The sequence below is a fragment of the Populus alba genome, chromosome 17 (genome assembly GCF_005239225.2).
Source record: "Populus alba chromosome 17, ASM523922v2, whole genome shotgun sequence".
NCBI lineage: Eukaryota > Viridiplantae > Streptophyta > Magnoliopsida > Malpighiales > Salicaceae > Populus > Populus alba.
This window is the reverse complement of record NC_133300.1, coordinates 21,415,150-21,432,617: the sequence shown is the minus strand read 5'-3', so window position 1 is coordinate 21,432,617 and position 17,468 is coordinate 21,415,150. Positions and strand designations below refer to the sequence as shown.

General features: G+C 33.8%; 1 protein-coding gene across 5 annotated transcripts; it reads right to left on the bottom strand.

Annotated features, from left to right (window-relative positions):
- Nucleotides 1-3,603: 3,603 nt before the first annotated feature.
- On the bottom strand, nucleotides 3,604-10,311 carry LOC118048601 (uncharacterized). 5 transcript variants are annotated; one of them, XM_073405984.1, is made up of 12 exons: nucleotides 10,166-10,311; nucleotides 9,008-9,057; nucleotides 8,354-8,619; nucleotides 8,136-8,269; nucleotides 7,879-8,014; nucleotides 6,800-6,896; nucleotides 6,631-6,697; nucleotides 6,007-6,105; nucleotides 5,777-5,866; nucleotides 4,806-4,960; nucleotides 4,190-4,291; nucleotides 3,604-4,074 (listed from the first exon to the last, which is right to left on the bottom strand). In XM_073405984.1, exons 3-12 carry the CDS (start codon nucleotides 8,604-8,606, stop codon nucleotides 3,930-3,932), a joined length of 1,278 nt encoding a protein of 425 aa, XP_073262085.1. In that variant the 5' UTR covers nucleotides 8,607-8,619; nucleotides 9,008-9,057; nucleotides 10,166-10,311; the 3' UTR covers nucleotides 3,604-3,929. The 5 variants fall into 5 exon arrangements, 4 of the variants coding, with proteins under 4 accessions (XP_073262085.1, XP_034914273.1, XP_034914258.1 ...); XM_035058382.2 differs by lacking the exon at nucleotides 10,166-10,311 and adding an exon at nucleotides 9,861-10,101 and having other exon boundaries at nucleotides 8,895-9,057; XM_035058367.2 differs by lacking the exon at nucleotides 10,166-10,311 and adding an exon at nucleotides 9,861-10,101.
- Between the last annotated feature and the right edge of the window lie 7,157 nt (nucleotides 10,312-17,468).

The window sequence follows — 17,468 nt, the reverse complement described above, 5'->3', positions numbered from 1 at the left end:
AATCAAGTATACCTTCAAAAAGACAGACTTTCTCACCATGTTCTTATTGCAGAAGAACTAACCATACTGAGAAAGATTGCTGGTTTAAGGGGAAAGCTTCTCTTCAATGTTTATTCTGTAATAATCTCGGTCACAGTGAGAAATATTGCAGAATCAAGAAGAAGCAACCTCAGCAACAAATACAACAACAAGCAAATGTTTCTGAAGAAAGCAAAGATGAGGAGGAGCATTTGTTTGTTGCAACACAAGCTAGCAATACCTCTGAACAGAATACATGGCTTATAGACAGTGGCTGCACAAGTCACATGTCCAAATTTCTGTCAATTTTCTCCTCTATTGACAGATCAGTTCAACCGAAGATTAAGCTGGGAAATGGAGATATTGTGCAAGCTAAGGGGAAAGGAACTATTGCAGTCAGCACAAATAGAGGTATTAAAACCATCACAAATGTTCTTTACATTCCTGAACTAGATCAGAATCTCCTTAGTGTTGCACAAATGCTTAAGAATGGTTATGAAGTCTCTTTTAAAGAGAAATTTTGTTTTATCACTGATACACATAATTCAGAGATAGCAAAAATCAAGATGGATGGTAATAGCTTCTATTTGAAGCTTGATGCTGTTAATGGACATGTGTTTAGTGCAAAGATTGATGAAAGCATTCTTTGGCACAAAAGATTCGGTCATTACAATCTTAATTCATTAAAGTTGCTGTATGATACTGGAATGGTAGAAAACATGTCTGCAATACATGTTACTGCTCATACATGTGGAAGTTGTGAACTGGGAAAGCAAGCATCGACAATCATTTCCTAAAGGTATATCCAAAAGGGCAACACACATGCTGGAGCTGGTTCACTCAGACATATGTGGACCTATGAGCACAGCTTCTTTGAATAATAATGTGTATTTTATATTATTCATTGATGACTATAGCAGAATGACTTGGGTTTATTTTCTGGAAAACAAGTCACAAGCTTTATCTATGTTCAAAAACTTCAAAAGCATGGCTGAAACTCAAAGTGGTCAGAAGATCAAAGTGTTGAGAACTGATAATGGTGGAGAGTATATTTCGAAGGAGTTTAATGCCTTTTGTTCAGAAGCTGGAATTGTGCACCAGCTGACGACTCCTTACTCTCCACAGCAGAATGGAGTTTCTGAAAGGAAGAATAGAACAGTGATGGAGATGTCCAGATGTATATTGTTTGAAAAGAAGTTGCCAAGGTTTCTATGGGCTGAAGCAGTAAATACTTCAGTATACCTGCTTAATAGACTTCCAACCAAGTCTGTTCAAAACAAAACACCATTGGAGGCATGGTCTGGAGTCCGGCCTACTGCCAAACATTTAAAAGTGTTTGGATCATTATGCTATTTTCATGTTCCATCTGCCAAAAGAGGAAAACTGGATGCTAGAGCAGAAAAAGGATTTCTTGTGGGATATGCAACAGAATCAAAAGGTTACAGAATTTTCAATCTGAATTCAACCAAAATTCAGGTCAGCAGAGATGTGCAATTTGATGAAAATGCCTGCTGGAATTGGGACTTAAAAGAAGTTCAACAGACTATCACAGCTGCCCTTGAATCACCAGTACAAAGTATTGATGATGAAGATCAACAAGCCATTGAAGCAACTTCAGATACAACAGTACTTAAGGTTAGACAACTGTCTGATGTGTATGAAAGATGTAACCTTGTACATGCTGAGCCTACAAATTACTCTGAAGCTGCAGGAGATCCAGCTTGGATTGAAGCAATGAAATCAGAAATTGATTCCATTGAAAGAAATGGGACTTGGAGATTGACTGAAATTCCTGGAGATAAAAAGGCAATTGGAGTGAAGTGGGTTTTCAGAACCAAATTCAATCCAGATGGTTCAATCTTCAAACACAAGGCTAGATTGGTTGTTAAAGGTTTTGCTCAAGTTGCTGGAGTGGATTATGGAGATACTTTTGCACCAGTAGCTAGGCATGACACTATAAGACTCCTACTTGCTCTTGCGGGACAAAAAGGATGGAAAAGTTTATCATTTAGATGTGAAGTCTGCTTTTCTAAATGGTATACTACTTGAGGAAATTTATGTTCAGCAACCAGAAGGCTTTGTTGTTGCTGGTGATGAACACAAAGTTTACAAACTACACAAAGCTCTTTATGGTTTGAAACAAGCACCAAGGGCTTGGTACAGCAGGATTGATACTCATTTGATTCAACTAGGATTCAAAAGAAGTGAAAATGAAGCTACCCTATATCTGAAACAAGATGAAGATGGTTTGCAGCTGGTGATATCACTCTATGTAGATGACATGCTAGTTACTGGAAGCAATGCAAAGTTGCTGGAAGAGTTCAAAACTGAAATGCAAGATGTTTTTGAAATGTCTGATCTTGGCATTATGAACTACTTTCTTGGAATGGAAATACATCAATGTAGTTCGGGTATTTTTGTTTCACAAAGGAAGTATGCTGTTGATTTACTCAAGAAGTTCAAGCTTGAGTCATGCAAAAGAAGTAGCAACTCCTTTAGCACAAAATGAGAAAGTTTCAAAGAATGATGGTGAGAAACTTGAAGATCCCTCTGGATTTAGAAGCCTAGTGGGCAGTTTGCTATACTTGACAGCAACTAGACCTGACTTAATGTTTTCCAGCTGGTTTGCTGTCAAGGTTTATGAACTCACCTAGCAACATTCACATGGGAATTGATAAAAGAGTGTTGAAGTACATCAGAGGAACAACTGATCTTGGCATCTGGTATTTGAAGACAGGAGGAGTAAATCTGATTGGTTATGCAGACAGTGACTGGGCAGGGAGTGTTGATGACATGAAGAGCACCTCTGGATATGTTTTTAATATTGGTTCAGGTGCAATCTGTTGGAATGCAAAGAAGCAAGAGGTGGTGGCACAATCAACAGCTGAAGCAGAGTATATCTCCATGGCAGCTGCTGCAAATCAAGCAATTTGGTTGAACAAATTGCTTGCTGATTTGGGTCAAGAACAAAGCTCACAAACTGAGCTTCATTGTGACAATAAATCTGCCATTGCTATTGCTCTAAATCCGGTTCAACATGGCAGAACCAAGCACATCAATGTGAAGTTTCATTCTATAAGAGAAGCTGAGAAGAACAAGCTTATAAAGCTACACTACTGTCCAACAGATGTTCAACTTGCTGATATAATGACTAAAGCTCTTCCTAGATCAAGACTGGAATTTCTAAGGATGAAACTTGGTTTGTCTAAGGCAAGTCTCAAGGAGGAGTGTTAGAATTATGAGATTTTGCCTTTAGAAAGATAGAATTAAGATCAGTTTTTCATATTTGAATTCTGTAACAGTTTATCTCCTTCAGGATTTGCAGCAGAAATATTCTGCTTAGTCTAGGATTTCAATTCCAATAATCTCTCAAGTTTGTTGAGAGTTCTAATGCATTTCAAGTTCTATGTAAGCCTATATATAGGCATTTGAAGTTAATGAAATTTATTGATCTTTCTACTCAACTCTGCCATCTTAAATCTGTTTCCTTTTTCTTTACGTAAACTGTATTGTTTAAGTTTAATTCATTTCCATCAATTCCAAGCCGTGCACACACACCAGCTGTAATCAATTTTTCACACCAGCTTTCTATCAAACTAGACAATTTCAGGATCAATGAAGAGAACGTCATTGTTGGTAAAGAAAAATCAACACTTTTCAAGCAGTATCTAATTTACACACAACAAGAACTTGTACAGAGGTCGGCAACACAGATCACTTACAGGTCTTGACAAAGGGAGAAGAGATGCAGAAGGGAAAAAATCAGAAGAGGCTGGAACACCGGGTGCTAAAAGGAAGGTTTGGCGCACAATCTAAGAATGGTTCTCTTGTTGACTTGCCAATTCCACGTCTCAAAGCAAATTTTTGACCCCATGTGTGTATCTTTTCTGAAAATGCAGTATGACCTATCTTCACTCACCCTTCAGGTGGTTCGAACTGGCTTGTCCACCACCAACATTATCCTCATTCCAGGACGGGAACACAGGAGGGAGCTGAAATTCATCAGGTTTCAGCGCCAAAGAAAAATCAGGCAACGTTGGTGCTGTCTCCATGATTCTGCAATCAACATCACCAAATCCCCAAATTACAGGATCAGGTGACTCCGCTTGGTAACCAAGCAATTTGGAAATGATTCCAAGGAAAAAATTCACCTGCTAAAAGAACCACTTACTTTTCATGAGAATATAGATCACGGTTTATCCGCACCTTACTAGAAGTATCTTTTGGAATTTTCTCAGAGAGGTACTTTATGGTTCCCCAAAGCGGTGGGTTTCTGCACAAAGACAAATCAAAACTTGAAAAGGAGACCTGAAGAAATGGTAAGGTATGGGTAAGAGTTGTCAGTCAGTGAGAAAAGGCAGAGCATTAACAATCACTTGCATAGAATTCAATAAGAAAAGTCACATAATTAAGAAAATCCAAGTCCTAATGCAAAGGCCCATGGAAACAACAAGGTAGAGCGTTAACAATTCCATAGACATGCCAAGACGCTGAAGCATTAACAGCTACGAATCCTAGCAACGGTTTGTTTTTTTGAATGGTATCATAGACTTCCTTGTAGCATGCAATGAGATCAAGAAAAAATGAATTCGTTTCTGCTTTCTTTTAGTGAAGATTAAGATCCCCTAGCAACTTGCATTATATTGAGATTATGATGGGGGGGGGGGGGGGGGACAACAAACAAACTAGACCATAAAATAAAATGAGAAAGCATCCACAGCATTGCTCATCACAGAAAGGCAAGTTATGAAGGTAATGAGCTGGATGGACTTCGGTAGATGCATTACCTTGACAAAGGAGAAGCTGCATTGAATGCCTCACATGATCGTTTACTTTCTTTAAAATACTCATCTGCAGCTTGCAAAGCAGCTACAGCCATCCCATGAGACTTTTCTGTGTTCCCTTCATCAAGGATTAAACCATGATAATAGTATGCTGCAGCCTGGTTTGGTGAAACAATATTACTACAAGAAAGGTGATTTTGATTGATAGCTATGAAAAGGAAAATACAATAGAAAGGATTTTAAAATAAACACAAGAAAACATATTATCTAATTACAGAAGGGAATGAGCAACAAAGTACGAGCCAACAAGTAGATGGCTAGAAAAGTCAACAGTGAGAATATGCTAAACCAATTTCAGCCTGCTGATCCAAATTGCAATAAGTCTCACGCTGTGGGAAGGTCAAATGACATAAAGACAAATTATTTTTGTTATCCGGTTGCTCTTGTGTGCATGAGCCCGTGTGTGTGTGTGTGTTGGACGATTCTGAGTGGACAAGATAGTTAGGTGTTGCTGATCAGTTTTGATCAAAACCATTTGTTGAGCGCTCAAGAATCAGGAGAAAATATGTCAGGCTGTCATGAGATTAAAGGTCAAGGGCAATTTGAGAGTTGTTACAGCAAGCACAGTTTCTTGAGTGCAATTCAGCTTGTTTTACCAATCAATTGATCATTGATGTGGAAAAAGGTGAAAATGGGAAGCAAAGAAGTAGGGTAAGAAGAAGAAAGGAAGCTAGTTAAGTTCATTGTGTTTAAGGCAGCATTAATATCCCTATTCCAATGCCAATCAAATGCTGCGAATTAGATGGTTGGTTCAATTATTAATAGTTCATGTTTTCTGCGCAATATTGCATTGGGAGAATACACTTTCATTTTCATAGTTTTAAGATCTGAAAGCAACAGGAAGGACAGCGTCTAATGTGAATGATGACAAAATACAGAGAGGAAACAAAGAAATGAAAGCAATTTTTGCATACCTTTGCCTCCACATATTTCCACTTTATGAAGAGCCGGTGCTTTTCCCCCCAACCATTTGCTAATGGAAGGTTCATTATATTATCTTGAGCCTGTCAAGAAAACAATAAAGAAAAAGGAAGATGAAGCTACAAGGGAACCATTTGTAATCAATACACAACTGTTGTTTGTACAAAAATTGAGTTTATAATTTATTTGTTTGTCAGGATGAACACAGTTAGTGCCCTCATACCTGCTGCCAGTACTTTACCATCTCACAAGCAAGCCTTCGCTTCACTGCAAGAGTAGCTTTGGCACTATCGATTGCCATTCCTAATTGGATATCAACACCCTGCATCAGATGGAAAGAATAGAAAGAAAGACCATAAGACAGTAAAAACAATATTTAACCAAAACAGAGGGAGACAAGAAAAGGAGGTGATCTGAAAACTGTAAAAGAGAATTCTGTCTATATGAATTAGCAGCTCAAAGAGACAACTCCGAACAAAAAGAGGGGAAGGTGGAAATCTTAATCATTCTGAACATGTCAGCTGCTAAAAGGGGTTTTTCCAACAAATCATCATCGCAATTTTACTGCCCAAAGAAGTTTCTTGCTCCTAATATGTCCTTTATGTGCTACAAGCCTAAAAAGAAGGGTTGGAGTCATATATATCAACAATGCAAGAAAATGATTGATATCAGTTAGTGGGTAGCCAACTTATGTATTGGTAATCAAGAAAGATGTAAAAAGAGAGAGTTTCATCTAAAATCTTCTAGATAGTCTCCATGTGCAACCGCCATTCATACATGTCAAGGATACCATGGACAGAATTTCTGACTTCATCAAACAAAACCATAAAGGAAAATAAGTCACTACCTGTCCCAATGCTTGAAGGCAAAGTGCTCTAAGAACACCTTCTGCAAGGTCCACAGGTAAATCTTCCCTGGAAACAATAGTTATTCAAGTCAGATTGGATATGCAATGAAGATAAATATAATGAAACATGAGCAATTCCACTCTTGATAAGTCCTTCAGCTATGCAAACCTTAGTGAAGTAGGAAATTGTGGAAGCACATGCCGAACAGCACAATCCAGATACCCTGCAGCCTTCAAGAAAATATCAACTGATGCTCGCCTATTCTCTGTGACAGACTCACAAAAATAAAGGAGCAAAATTAAACTTTTGTAACAGGATGAGTGGAGATCTAATGTGAAGCATAGTAAAAGGTCACAACTGAGCATATGTGCATGAATTCATCTACATCAAATATGATTAGATCAACTAGCAAGATATATTTCTGAATCATTGACGCAGCCTTCTCAAACACATGGAAAACTCCTTCCAAACAAGGTAACATTCCCAATTCACTGTGGTTTTCAAATTACTATCAAAGTCAAAGCAATCTTCCCTGGTTTAGAAATTGTATTATTAAAAAATATTGCTTATAAAATACAAAAAATCTAAACGATATATATATATATATATCTCACACAGATGCTAAAGGATAGAATTATCACCAAATTTGCCCATCTAGGACCATGCACTTGTAAGACCAAAAGTGAAGAATGGTATTTGGTCTTTCAATCTCATATGGCATATTGAGTTGGAGCAATTAAGTTTTTTAGGTTTCATTTCACACCCCTCTATCTATTACTCAAATTAAGTATACTCTTTAAATGTGGTCTTCAAATTAGATGGATGGTTAATTGATTGGAGGCTATATGCTGAAATGCATAAGAAATATCCTGCTGTTCTAATTGCATGCCCATACTTAATTAGGACAGTAGATTCTGAAAAGCATATTTATGAACTAAACTGTCACCAACATTTCTGTCACTAATTAGATCAACACCCCTGTCCGCCACGCCAATCAATCTCTCTTTTTTTGTATATATTAAAACAAATTACACCGAGTATGCAATTATAGTCAAGATCCAGATAGACAGTATAAGAAATATCATAAATGGCTTCTGACCCAGCAATTACTCTCCAAACTGCTGGACAAGGACAAGACCTTATGTTTGCCAAATGAGTTTTCAATTCAAGAAATAAAATTATTAAGAAATGTCACACACAACAATCTTCATCACTCGATTCACATAAAGTTTATAGAAAACAACTACCTTCCGATACTTTTGGCTGATAACCATCACAAGATGTTCTTGGAAGAAGTAACAAGTTGGCCTGTGATAATGATAGCATCGCCATCAAATGCAAAACTGACAACACCTCATACCATGCATTAGAAATGGCTGTTTCCTACAAAATTCCAAAGTACATATCAAATCAATAATTCTCCATCTCAGAAGGAAGTGCAAACCATAAAACAGAATATTTCAACCAATAGTAAATAGATGAGCTAGAGCACAATCCCACCCACCTCTGCTTCATCTTCCTGATTCATCCACGCAAATTGCACATTGTGTTGTAGCTGGCTTCCATCTTTAACTAATCCCAACAGAACAGGCAAGTAGTCTTGAAGAGCCTGGTGAAGATCGGCCAATGTTGAACCTCCTGCAGACAACAAATAACATTGAAATTCAAACAACTTCACCTATTGCTGATCTATCAATCTGCACTGGTATTATTACAACCTACCATGTTGTGTAGCACTTTTTCTCCTTGTTCTTGAAACTGTTGGTGCTTCTTGGCCAGCCATAACAACAACACGAGTTCTCAAAGCAGATAAGCTTTCCATTAAATTCTTAGGCAATTGATCACCAAGTGGCAGAGAGAAATCAACGGGCTTTGGTATCCGAAAACCAGGTACATAAACAGAAACTTCCCCTATACTCCCCGGTCTCCTTCTATTTCCAACTGAATCCTGCGGGGTAGACACCAGACATCCCATATCCTAATACTTACTGTACACACGAATTCAAGGAACAGAAGTCAGTTACTGCAGTACAAACAAGTTGTTCGGCAAAAATGATCCCTCTTGCAAGGAAAACAGTGATTCATAACACAATAAGGGTATTGATTCCCGTGGCATGAAATTGTACGAAGGATGAAGGACGCAATTAGTTTCATAGAATGCAGACAGCAATCACAAGGAAAAGTGGAGGATTAGCAGTAAACGAGCCACAAATGAAGTAATTAAATTTCCCAACCAACAAAGCACAAGAAGTAGGTCACTCACGAGCAGTCTTCAAATAACTCTTGCTAGAACTCTCCAAAAGCTTTTGAAAAAGATTGTTTGTAGTTAACAATTTCAATCTACATATAATATCAATAAGAGATAGATTAAGTCACCTGGTCCCCAATTAGAAGATTGGAAAACTGGTCAAAACTTCAAGTAATTTCTGCACAGAAAAGGGAGATAAGAATTCAATGAGAGAAAGAGTCAATAAAAAGACGAAACCAATAAAAGTAACTGAATCACAAGAAAAGCATGACACAACATAATTCACTATCTTCCCCATTCTGATAAAAGGAAAAACGCAAAAGTGTTTTGCAACAACTATAACTTATAAAGGGAAAAAGTGATGTGCTTTTTCCCATCACACATGAAATAAAACTTTAAAAGAGAAATGTGAAGGAAAAGGGCAATTGGGTTCAAACAGAATTGAAATAGCCTTGCAGAAGAAGCAGCAACCCAAACAAAATGGTAGGTTGGTAGCAAGCAAATCGAAAATAACTCATAGGATTGGAAAATGAACATGAAAAAAATGCAAATGAATTCCATTAAATTAATTATTACAGCAGTAGAAAATTGGACAAAGATTGTGAATAAAGTGTCTCCAAAATCAGTTTTAAAACAAAAACAAGCAACCTAAAACCCATGAAGCAAAGTAAAGACATCCCCTTTTTTTTATCCTTTTCCACTGTACTTGAAATCAATAAGATTAAAGGTCCAAACTTCAACAAAGCAAACAAATGCCCAAAACCCATTTGTGCCCAATTCAACAGCTTTTTGAAAGTTAGCTAAATTTGACAAGAAAATACATCATAGAATTTCAAGACTACAAGAAACAAACTTTGTGCACATGTTCGTTGCTATCATCTCCAAGCAACGAAACAAAACAACCCAAAAGGAAAAGGCGCCATTTTCAACAAGTAAATTGAAAACATACTAAAGAAAGAGAGAGAGAGAAAACTGTCTTACCATCAAAGCTTTTTATACTTGTACTAACAGAAAGTCACAACTGAACTAAAAGTGAAGCCAAATATAGAGAGGGAGAAAGGGAGTCAAAAATCAAGGATCAAGAACGAAGAACTTTAACAAAACAAGGCTAAATTCTCTAATAAGAAATAAAAATTCAAGAAAGAGAAAAGGAAGAGAGAGTTGTTAAGTTTAGAAGGTTCGAAAGAAAATTTGTTGCTCTGTTTAGAACAAAGAGTAAAACTTTCTGTTTATGTATATATAAATAGGATTTATTGTTATAGTTAGCTAGTAAAAAGAGTGTTTGCCTTTTTTATGGTGGCAACTGTGTGTGTATGTGCTTGATTGGCGCCTAACACGGGCACCCCAACACCCCCTATTCCTAAAGCTTTCTCAACTTGTGGCTCTTTGTCCCGCCATGCTTGAACCTCAACTTCACTTCTCTTCTCTTCTTGTGCTTTGATACAAACATTTTGAGATCCCAAGATAAAAAATATAAAAGGTAAGAATGTCTTTCTCAATGCTTCTCACGTTACCAGTCTTTCAACTCTTTAACAAAAATAAAATGAGATGAGATGAGATGTTCTACATTTTGATTATTAAGGTAAGCTTGGAGTGTACCGGGGTACTGTGATAAAAATTGTATTTTTGTTCTATTATAATTTTAAAAAATATTTAATTAATTAATAAATATTACAATTTTATATAAAATAAATTGAAAACTCTCTCTTAAAATTTTAATTTAAAAAAACAATTAATAAACTATAATTTATAAAGATATTACAATATCAAACACATAATAAAACAATTGATCATATTTTAGTTAAAAGAGCAAATTATTGTTGTTAAAATGTATTTACAAGTCAATATATATTTAACATGTAGATATAGATTAAAAGCTTAAAAATTAATAAAATTATATTTAACTCGTTTAAAATCACTAAAATCGGTTAAAATTATGCAAAATCATGATTTACAAATTCATAAAAAGGATAAAGATTATTGTTGACTCCTAAGTTCTCCATCTTTATTCTCAATTTCACCCTTCTCCTTCCCCAAAAACTCTACTTTTGCACTCTCATTGGAGTGTACAGCTCCAAAAATTACACTGAAAAAGAACCTCTGACAAAGCAAACCTGAACATTGCAATAGATGCTGGAACTTTTGAGGTATGACATAAGGTTTTGTTATTGTTTTGAGGATACCAAACAGTTACTGGGGTTTGATTTAGGGTAAAAGGATAGCAACCGAAGAGTTAACCTCGGGGTTAATAGGAGTGGAGTAGCTGGTCCGAGCACAAAAATAGTCATATGGCTTCTGATATTATCCTGTGGAACCCATTGTAATATCAAGCAAAAATAGATAGTATCATATATTCATTAAAAAATATATATATATATATAATCCTTAAACAAAAGGGTCATTTTTGGTTCACACAAGATTGATAAAAATAGAATAGATAAATCTCGTTTTATTATTTTGTTTAATATTCTTGGCTTCCCTAAAATCAATTAGCAAAATTATTATATTTTCCACCATCAATGTAAACCAAACATTACCTAAGTAAAAATGATTTTAACTTCGCACAAAATATTATATAATTTGTTCACTTTAAGATTCAAAATAGAATTAATCAAATATTTTTCCATTCTTTCCTTTAATTTTCTCTCGATCACAGTACTTTTAAAACTTTTATTATGATCTATAATTAGTTAAAAAATATTTATGATTTTATTATTTAATTTCACAATCCAAGTTTATTGTGTTTTAAGTGTTGTGTTAAAAAAATATGTTTACAACCTTGGAGCAAATAAAACTGATTTTTTTAGATGGGTTTTTTATCCTTAAGTTTTGGTTGAGGTGGCAAGTTAAATGTTCCTCGTGTAGTACCTCGGGTTTTAATTCCAAAAGACATCACTAGAAGAAAAAATGTAATTAAAATGCACTATTTTAATTATATTAAGAATTATTTAAAAATCAGTGGGATCGATAGAGACTTGATTGCAAAGCCACAATTTTTTATTCCAGTGGAATTCTATCTTCTTCTTCTTTTTATCAATTTATTGAGGTTTTAGATTTTAATATTTTAAAATAATATTTGGTTACTGTTTGGAGATTGAAAATATAAAAAACATTTAAGACATACTTATATATTCGTGTTTTAAAAGAACAAAAATGTACTCTGAATTATTCAAGAAACATGTCTACTTTCTAAGTATATAATATCTTTTTAACCAAATAATTTATGCATATTATATTGAAACATTAGCCGACACAACCTAAATATCTTCTTTGAACCCTGACCTCTTAATTCAATGTAAGGAAGAGGATGTTAAGAATCGATCGTTGATTGACATTTCCTGTACAGTAAGTGTCTGATGAGATAAAGCCAATCAAATATCTCGAAGAAGATTAGAAGAAGCAATTAATGCGGACAAAACCAAATTCACTTAGTTTCAATCTTTGAATCTTGCCTTTGCAATAATAATAACAAGACAAAAGGATCAAAAGGTTGTTGAAACCATGCATGATGAGATACAACAACAATAATAATAATTCAAGCATGACGGCAAGCATATATATATATATATATATATATATATATATAGTGTTTGCTGTCATTTATTTTATCATCGCCATCATCATCTTAATTAATGAATAAGTTAACCCTTAATTATTTAACTATATAATCCCAAAGAATGTTCTCCCTCGATGCACTCTGCCCCTTAATTGCTAATGCGGTGATCACTTGTTTAACCCCAACCTTTTTAGTAATATTTAATTATAGCTTTATACATACATGGATTCAACTCAAAAAAAAATTAAAAAAAATATTGGTTATGAAATAATTATAATTTATAATTTTTTAAAACTTATTTTTATCAAACAACAATCATCTTTTTCTATATTATTAGCATATCAATATAATCTAAAAACATATAACAAATTAAATTTAAAAAAAAAAACACTTTTAAAATAAATAAACAAATCTAAAGTATTAACACTTACCTGCCCCTACGCTCTGCTCAGCGGTTGCTTCTCCACAACCTATTAACTAGTCTATTGGTGGATATGTATTGACTTGCCGCCCAAAAGAAACTATAGTCATCACGCATTAATTAGACTATGCATGGAGCTGGTAATAATATACATTGACTTGGCATAATTAATTAACTACACAAGTCCCCCCTGCCACGTAAGAAATTAAAATATTGGTGATAAGGTCTGCATGGATCATTAATGTGCTTGGAAAATATATAGTTTACTTCCATATTAGGAAATTGGGTGCTGCATGGTTCTTGATAATTATGAGATGATCTCCTACCTCATTATGGCTCTCTCTATTTGATAATGCTAACAAATGATAATAATACCAATAATAAATGCAACTCCTTTGTGTCCTCTTCACTAAGCTAATGCAGTCTGCATCATATAATACATGTATATATCGAGAAACGACCGACTTCTTGACATGTCGTGCACTCCTTTAGAAAAATGTAAACATGGTTTTGGGATCCTTCGCTTGGGCTAGCTGTGGGCAGGGCAGGCAAGGAATTGTGACCCAATAGGGTAGGCTGGGTGCATAGCTCCTGATTGGAAGGGAGACGAGATCAATTCTCACAAGCATGCATGAACAATAATCAGAAGACAAGTGTCGCACGTTTGCATGCCTCCACCTGGTCACTAGAGAATGATGATCATCACAACCCTAGCCAGCCAGCCTGAGTCGTCGAGGTTTAAAAGCTCAGAAGGATATGGCCAAATGCGTGGATGTTACCATCTCTATTCACTGTGATTGTGTGGATGACACCTTTGAACTTTATTCCACTTGGCCACATGAGTCTAGCTCTCGCAAGAGCTACTTGCCCGTTTTAGCAAGTAGGAGGCTCAACTAATTCCCATTTATCTCATGAATATTTGTCCATATTCTGCTCTTCCTCCCTCCCACCATCATCATGCACTCATTTCGCCGGCCTATTTGTCACATTAATGTTAGCTGGGAAACAAAAATACTGAAAACAACAAAGCCTTTTTGGGGCCAAGCACATATGGGAGTTCTATTCATGAGGACAAAGCAATGGTCACAGCCTTTCTATGAAGAAAAAAGACGTCAGATAAAGGGGTGTTTGTCTGTCACTACCATTCAAAAAGAGTTGATGCATACTTCACGAGCACTATCCACCTCAAACACGACTCGTAGCCAAGCAACTCATCAATTTCTTATATATATATAACAGCAACTTGATGTCATCATCAAAGTCAGCAAGTATAAAAACGCTTGACTTGCATTTAAAGGCACTAATCAAGGAAGGCTTTCAAGATTTTCGTAAGCCAACAAAAGTGTAGAAATTCTTCAAGTAGAAATTAAACCCGTCAAGTTTAAAATGAAATCTAATTAACAACTTGCAGGCTAATAGCATAATTCAATAAACTCGTAAAATTGATTTCAGCTTCTTCTTTTAAAAAAAATTAAAATAGAGTTTTTGTTATGTTGTATCATACATTTTTTAAAAAATATATTCATCATCTAATCACTCAATTAGATAACTATTAATGGGTGACATATATGTTTTTTTGTATAATAATAATCTTTATTTTGTAAAAAATTTTAATTTGATGAATTTTTTAATTAGGTTACGTGATTTCTTGTATGATGCCTATAAATGTGATATGAGATATGTGGAGTAAGATAACTTTGATGTTTGAAAGAATTGTAGACCTTCTCACAACACAGAGAGTACTTAGAATAGATATTTAGAGTTCTTCATGTTAGTTGTTTTTAGAAGGCGCTCATGGAGTGAGTCCTCGAACAAAAATAAGGAGACTTGTGGTTCCATTAACAAACATACTAACAAGTCACTTCCTTTCACCAATCATGCCGAGTGCTTGGTAATAACTTGTTTTATTTTTAAATTTTTTTTTAATTGGTGGTCATTATTTGTGATAAGGTTTATGTATTGATTTATTTTGTAGTCTGCACATCTTGAGACGAGCTTATTATGATGGAGTTGTATATAAAAACACATATACGGATGGAGTATATGCAAAAAAGGATGTGATAGTTTGTTTATAGTCGAGATGAGACATTTATTGTAAGTAGACTTTGAAACTTTTTGTTTATTGTTTGGACTCATATTTCTTCATCCATATCTCTTACTTGTTTTTCTTTGGTGTTGGAACAATATAACACCATCATGTGTGTCAAACATGGAAATTATCGCATGTGTATGGCATCGCGGTGATCATCCTCTCGAATCGAGATTATTGAGAATAATATGGGTGAAAAGAACAAGGAGTTCTTGTCTTTATTAAGTAAAAAAGAAGAAATGAGAGTCATTACTTAATATTTTGATTATTAGAAACCATAACTAGTCTAAGAGTTTTGGCAAAGGGACTGATTGCATAAGAGATGATATTAGAACCCATAGTAAACCTTAATTGATGTAAACTACATTACTTATTTGTTTGATTTAAACTAAGGTAATGTTATTTTGTCTAACCTTTGATTTATTTAGAGTTTAAGAAAAGTTATCTTTAATACAGAGATCTTTATCTTATCAAGTTAAAATCAAACGTTTTAATGCAAAAACATAAAAAAAAAAATAATAATTTTTTTATGTGTTTTTGAAATGCGAATCAAGTTCTAACGGATAATCATAAACTAGTTATGATACCCTTTGTTGATTCTTGTATTTTTTTTTTCAAAGTAAGATAAAAATACAATTTTTAAATACAAAAATTAAATATGCATGAAAATTATAGAATTTGGCTATATGCAAGAAAAAATAAAATATATATTTTTAATTTTTTTAAGCTTTGTATGGAAAAAACCCCATTTCTCCTTGTAATAAAATTACCAAAATATTTTAAGGGGTCTTTATCAAACACACCCTTAAATAAATAAATAAATAAAAACATTTAACAAAAAAACATGGCAAACCAAACAAGGTCTTAAACCCTTGACTTAATTTTTACCTGACTAGTTTTACCCAAAATATTTTGTTCGATTATAAACCAAACTCAAAATCCTGATTTAACCTAAAAACAACCCAAAAATAAAGCCAAAAACCAAAAAAATAAATTAAACATCTAAAAAAACACAAAAACTCAAAAATTCTTGAACAAAACAGATCAAAAAAAAAAAAAAATAAAAACATGAAAAATACCAAAACATAAACCTAAACCTAGCAACATAAAACCCAAAACAGACCAGATATTGTAAAAAAAAAAAAAAAATAGCACACATATGTTGGAAATCATGCAAGGATCAATAATCTAGCATCCATATACTTCAATTATTACTTAAACATCATAATTTTATCAAAACAGGTTTTAATATAAAACCAAAACTATGTGATTAAAATCTATCAAAACTTGTTATTGATGTAAATAAACCCTATATTATTTATTAATAAAGTATAAAAAAGGATTATGAGTAAGGAAATAGACCAAAACTAGTATGAATCAATAAATTAAGGCAATGTTCTTCTAAAATATACAAAGAAGATGCCCAAACCAGTTGCAATTTCATTTTTATATAAAAGTTACTTTTCTTTGTGTTTCAGTTCAAGGTCAGAATGAGAAGAGATAGAGTTGTTTAAAAAATTATAAGCAGAGGGGAAGCAATCAATTGTCATCAATTTTGATAACATAAAGGTTGATGTGGTTGTCAATGAAAGAGTTTGACTGGATGCCCTTTGACCTTTATTTGGCCCAAGATGGTAAATCTTGACTTAGGTTGATTTTCATTTTTCCAACCTATTTTTAGGTTATTTGATATGTTTTCGAGGTGTTTTTTTTAAGGTTGTCAATTTCATTTTGGTAGGTGTTTCGTTTTTTCAGTTGGAATGAAATGTTTTAGTTTCGGAGTGTTTCGGCGTGCCATTTCGGGGTTGTACTGTTCATATATATATATTCAGCAAAAATAATTCAAATTCAAGATAAATTAATTATAAATTATGCAATACAAACATAATGTCAAACAAATATAATTTTAAAATTTAAAATATTTCTAAATAGTCAAGATTAAATAGATCTTTAACTTAAAGTAATTCAACTTAAACAAAATATCAAAATATTATGAAAGTAAAATATATTTTAACAAAAATATTTTAAATATAAAGTTAGGTCAACGTTATCAAGTAGCTAATGGAATCTAAAGCGTCTTCTTGTTTTTTGCTCAAATTCCTACAAAGTATAAACATGAAAAAAAACAACATGAATATAAATCATATATATTAGTGATAAATCTAATTTTAAAAAAATAATATCATTGTTAATGAAAATAGTAATAATAATTTTCAATATTATTATTAATATCATTGTTATTGAAAATAGTAATAAAAAAGAGTTTTTTATAATCGGGTGGTTTAATTAATGAAATATTCAATTTGATTCAATGGCTTTTAAGAGCGGAACGGAACATGTGGAATGAAACCGGAACGTTTCGGGTGGAATTTAACCGATAAATCCAGAACGGACCGAGATTTTAAATGAGATAAAATTTGTTCTGTTTTTTGAATTGGTATGAAATGTTTCGGTCATTCCAGGCGAAACGGAACGGAATTGACAACCTTGGTTTTTTTTTTTTTAAAAAAAATAATAATTGCA

What these genes read in the sequence shown, in the direction of transcription:
- LOC118048601 (XM_073405984.1), bottom strand. Translation starts at nt 8,606, where the DNA reads ATGGGATGTCTGGTGTCTACCCCGCAGGATTCAGTTGGAAATAGAAGG. An exon ending in CAATTTCCTACTTCACTAAG is followed by an intron (nt 6,698 to 6,799) that starts GTTTGCATAGCT and finishes TATTGTTTCCAG; the next exon opens with GGAAGATTTACCTGTGGACC. An exon ending in GGAAATATGTGGAGGCAAAG is followed by an intron (nt 4,961 to 5,776) that starts GTATGCAAAAAT and finishes TCACCAAACCAG; the next exon opens with GCTGCAGCATACTATTATCA.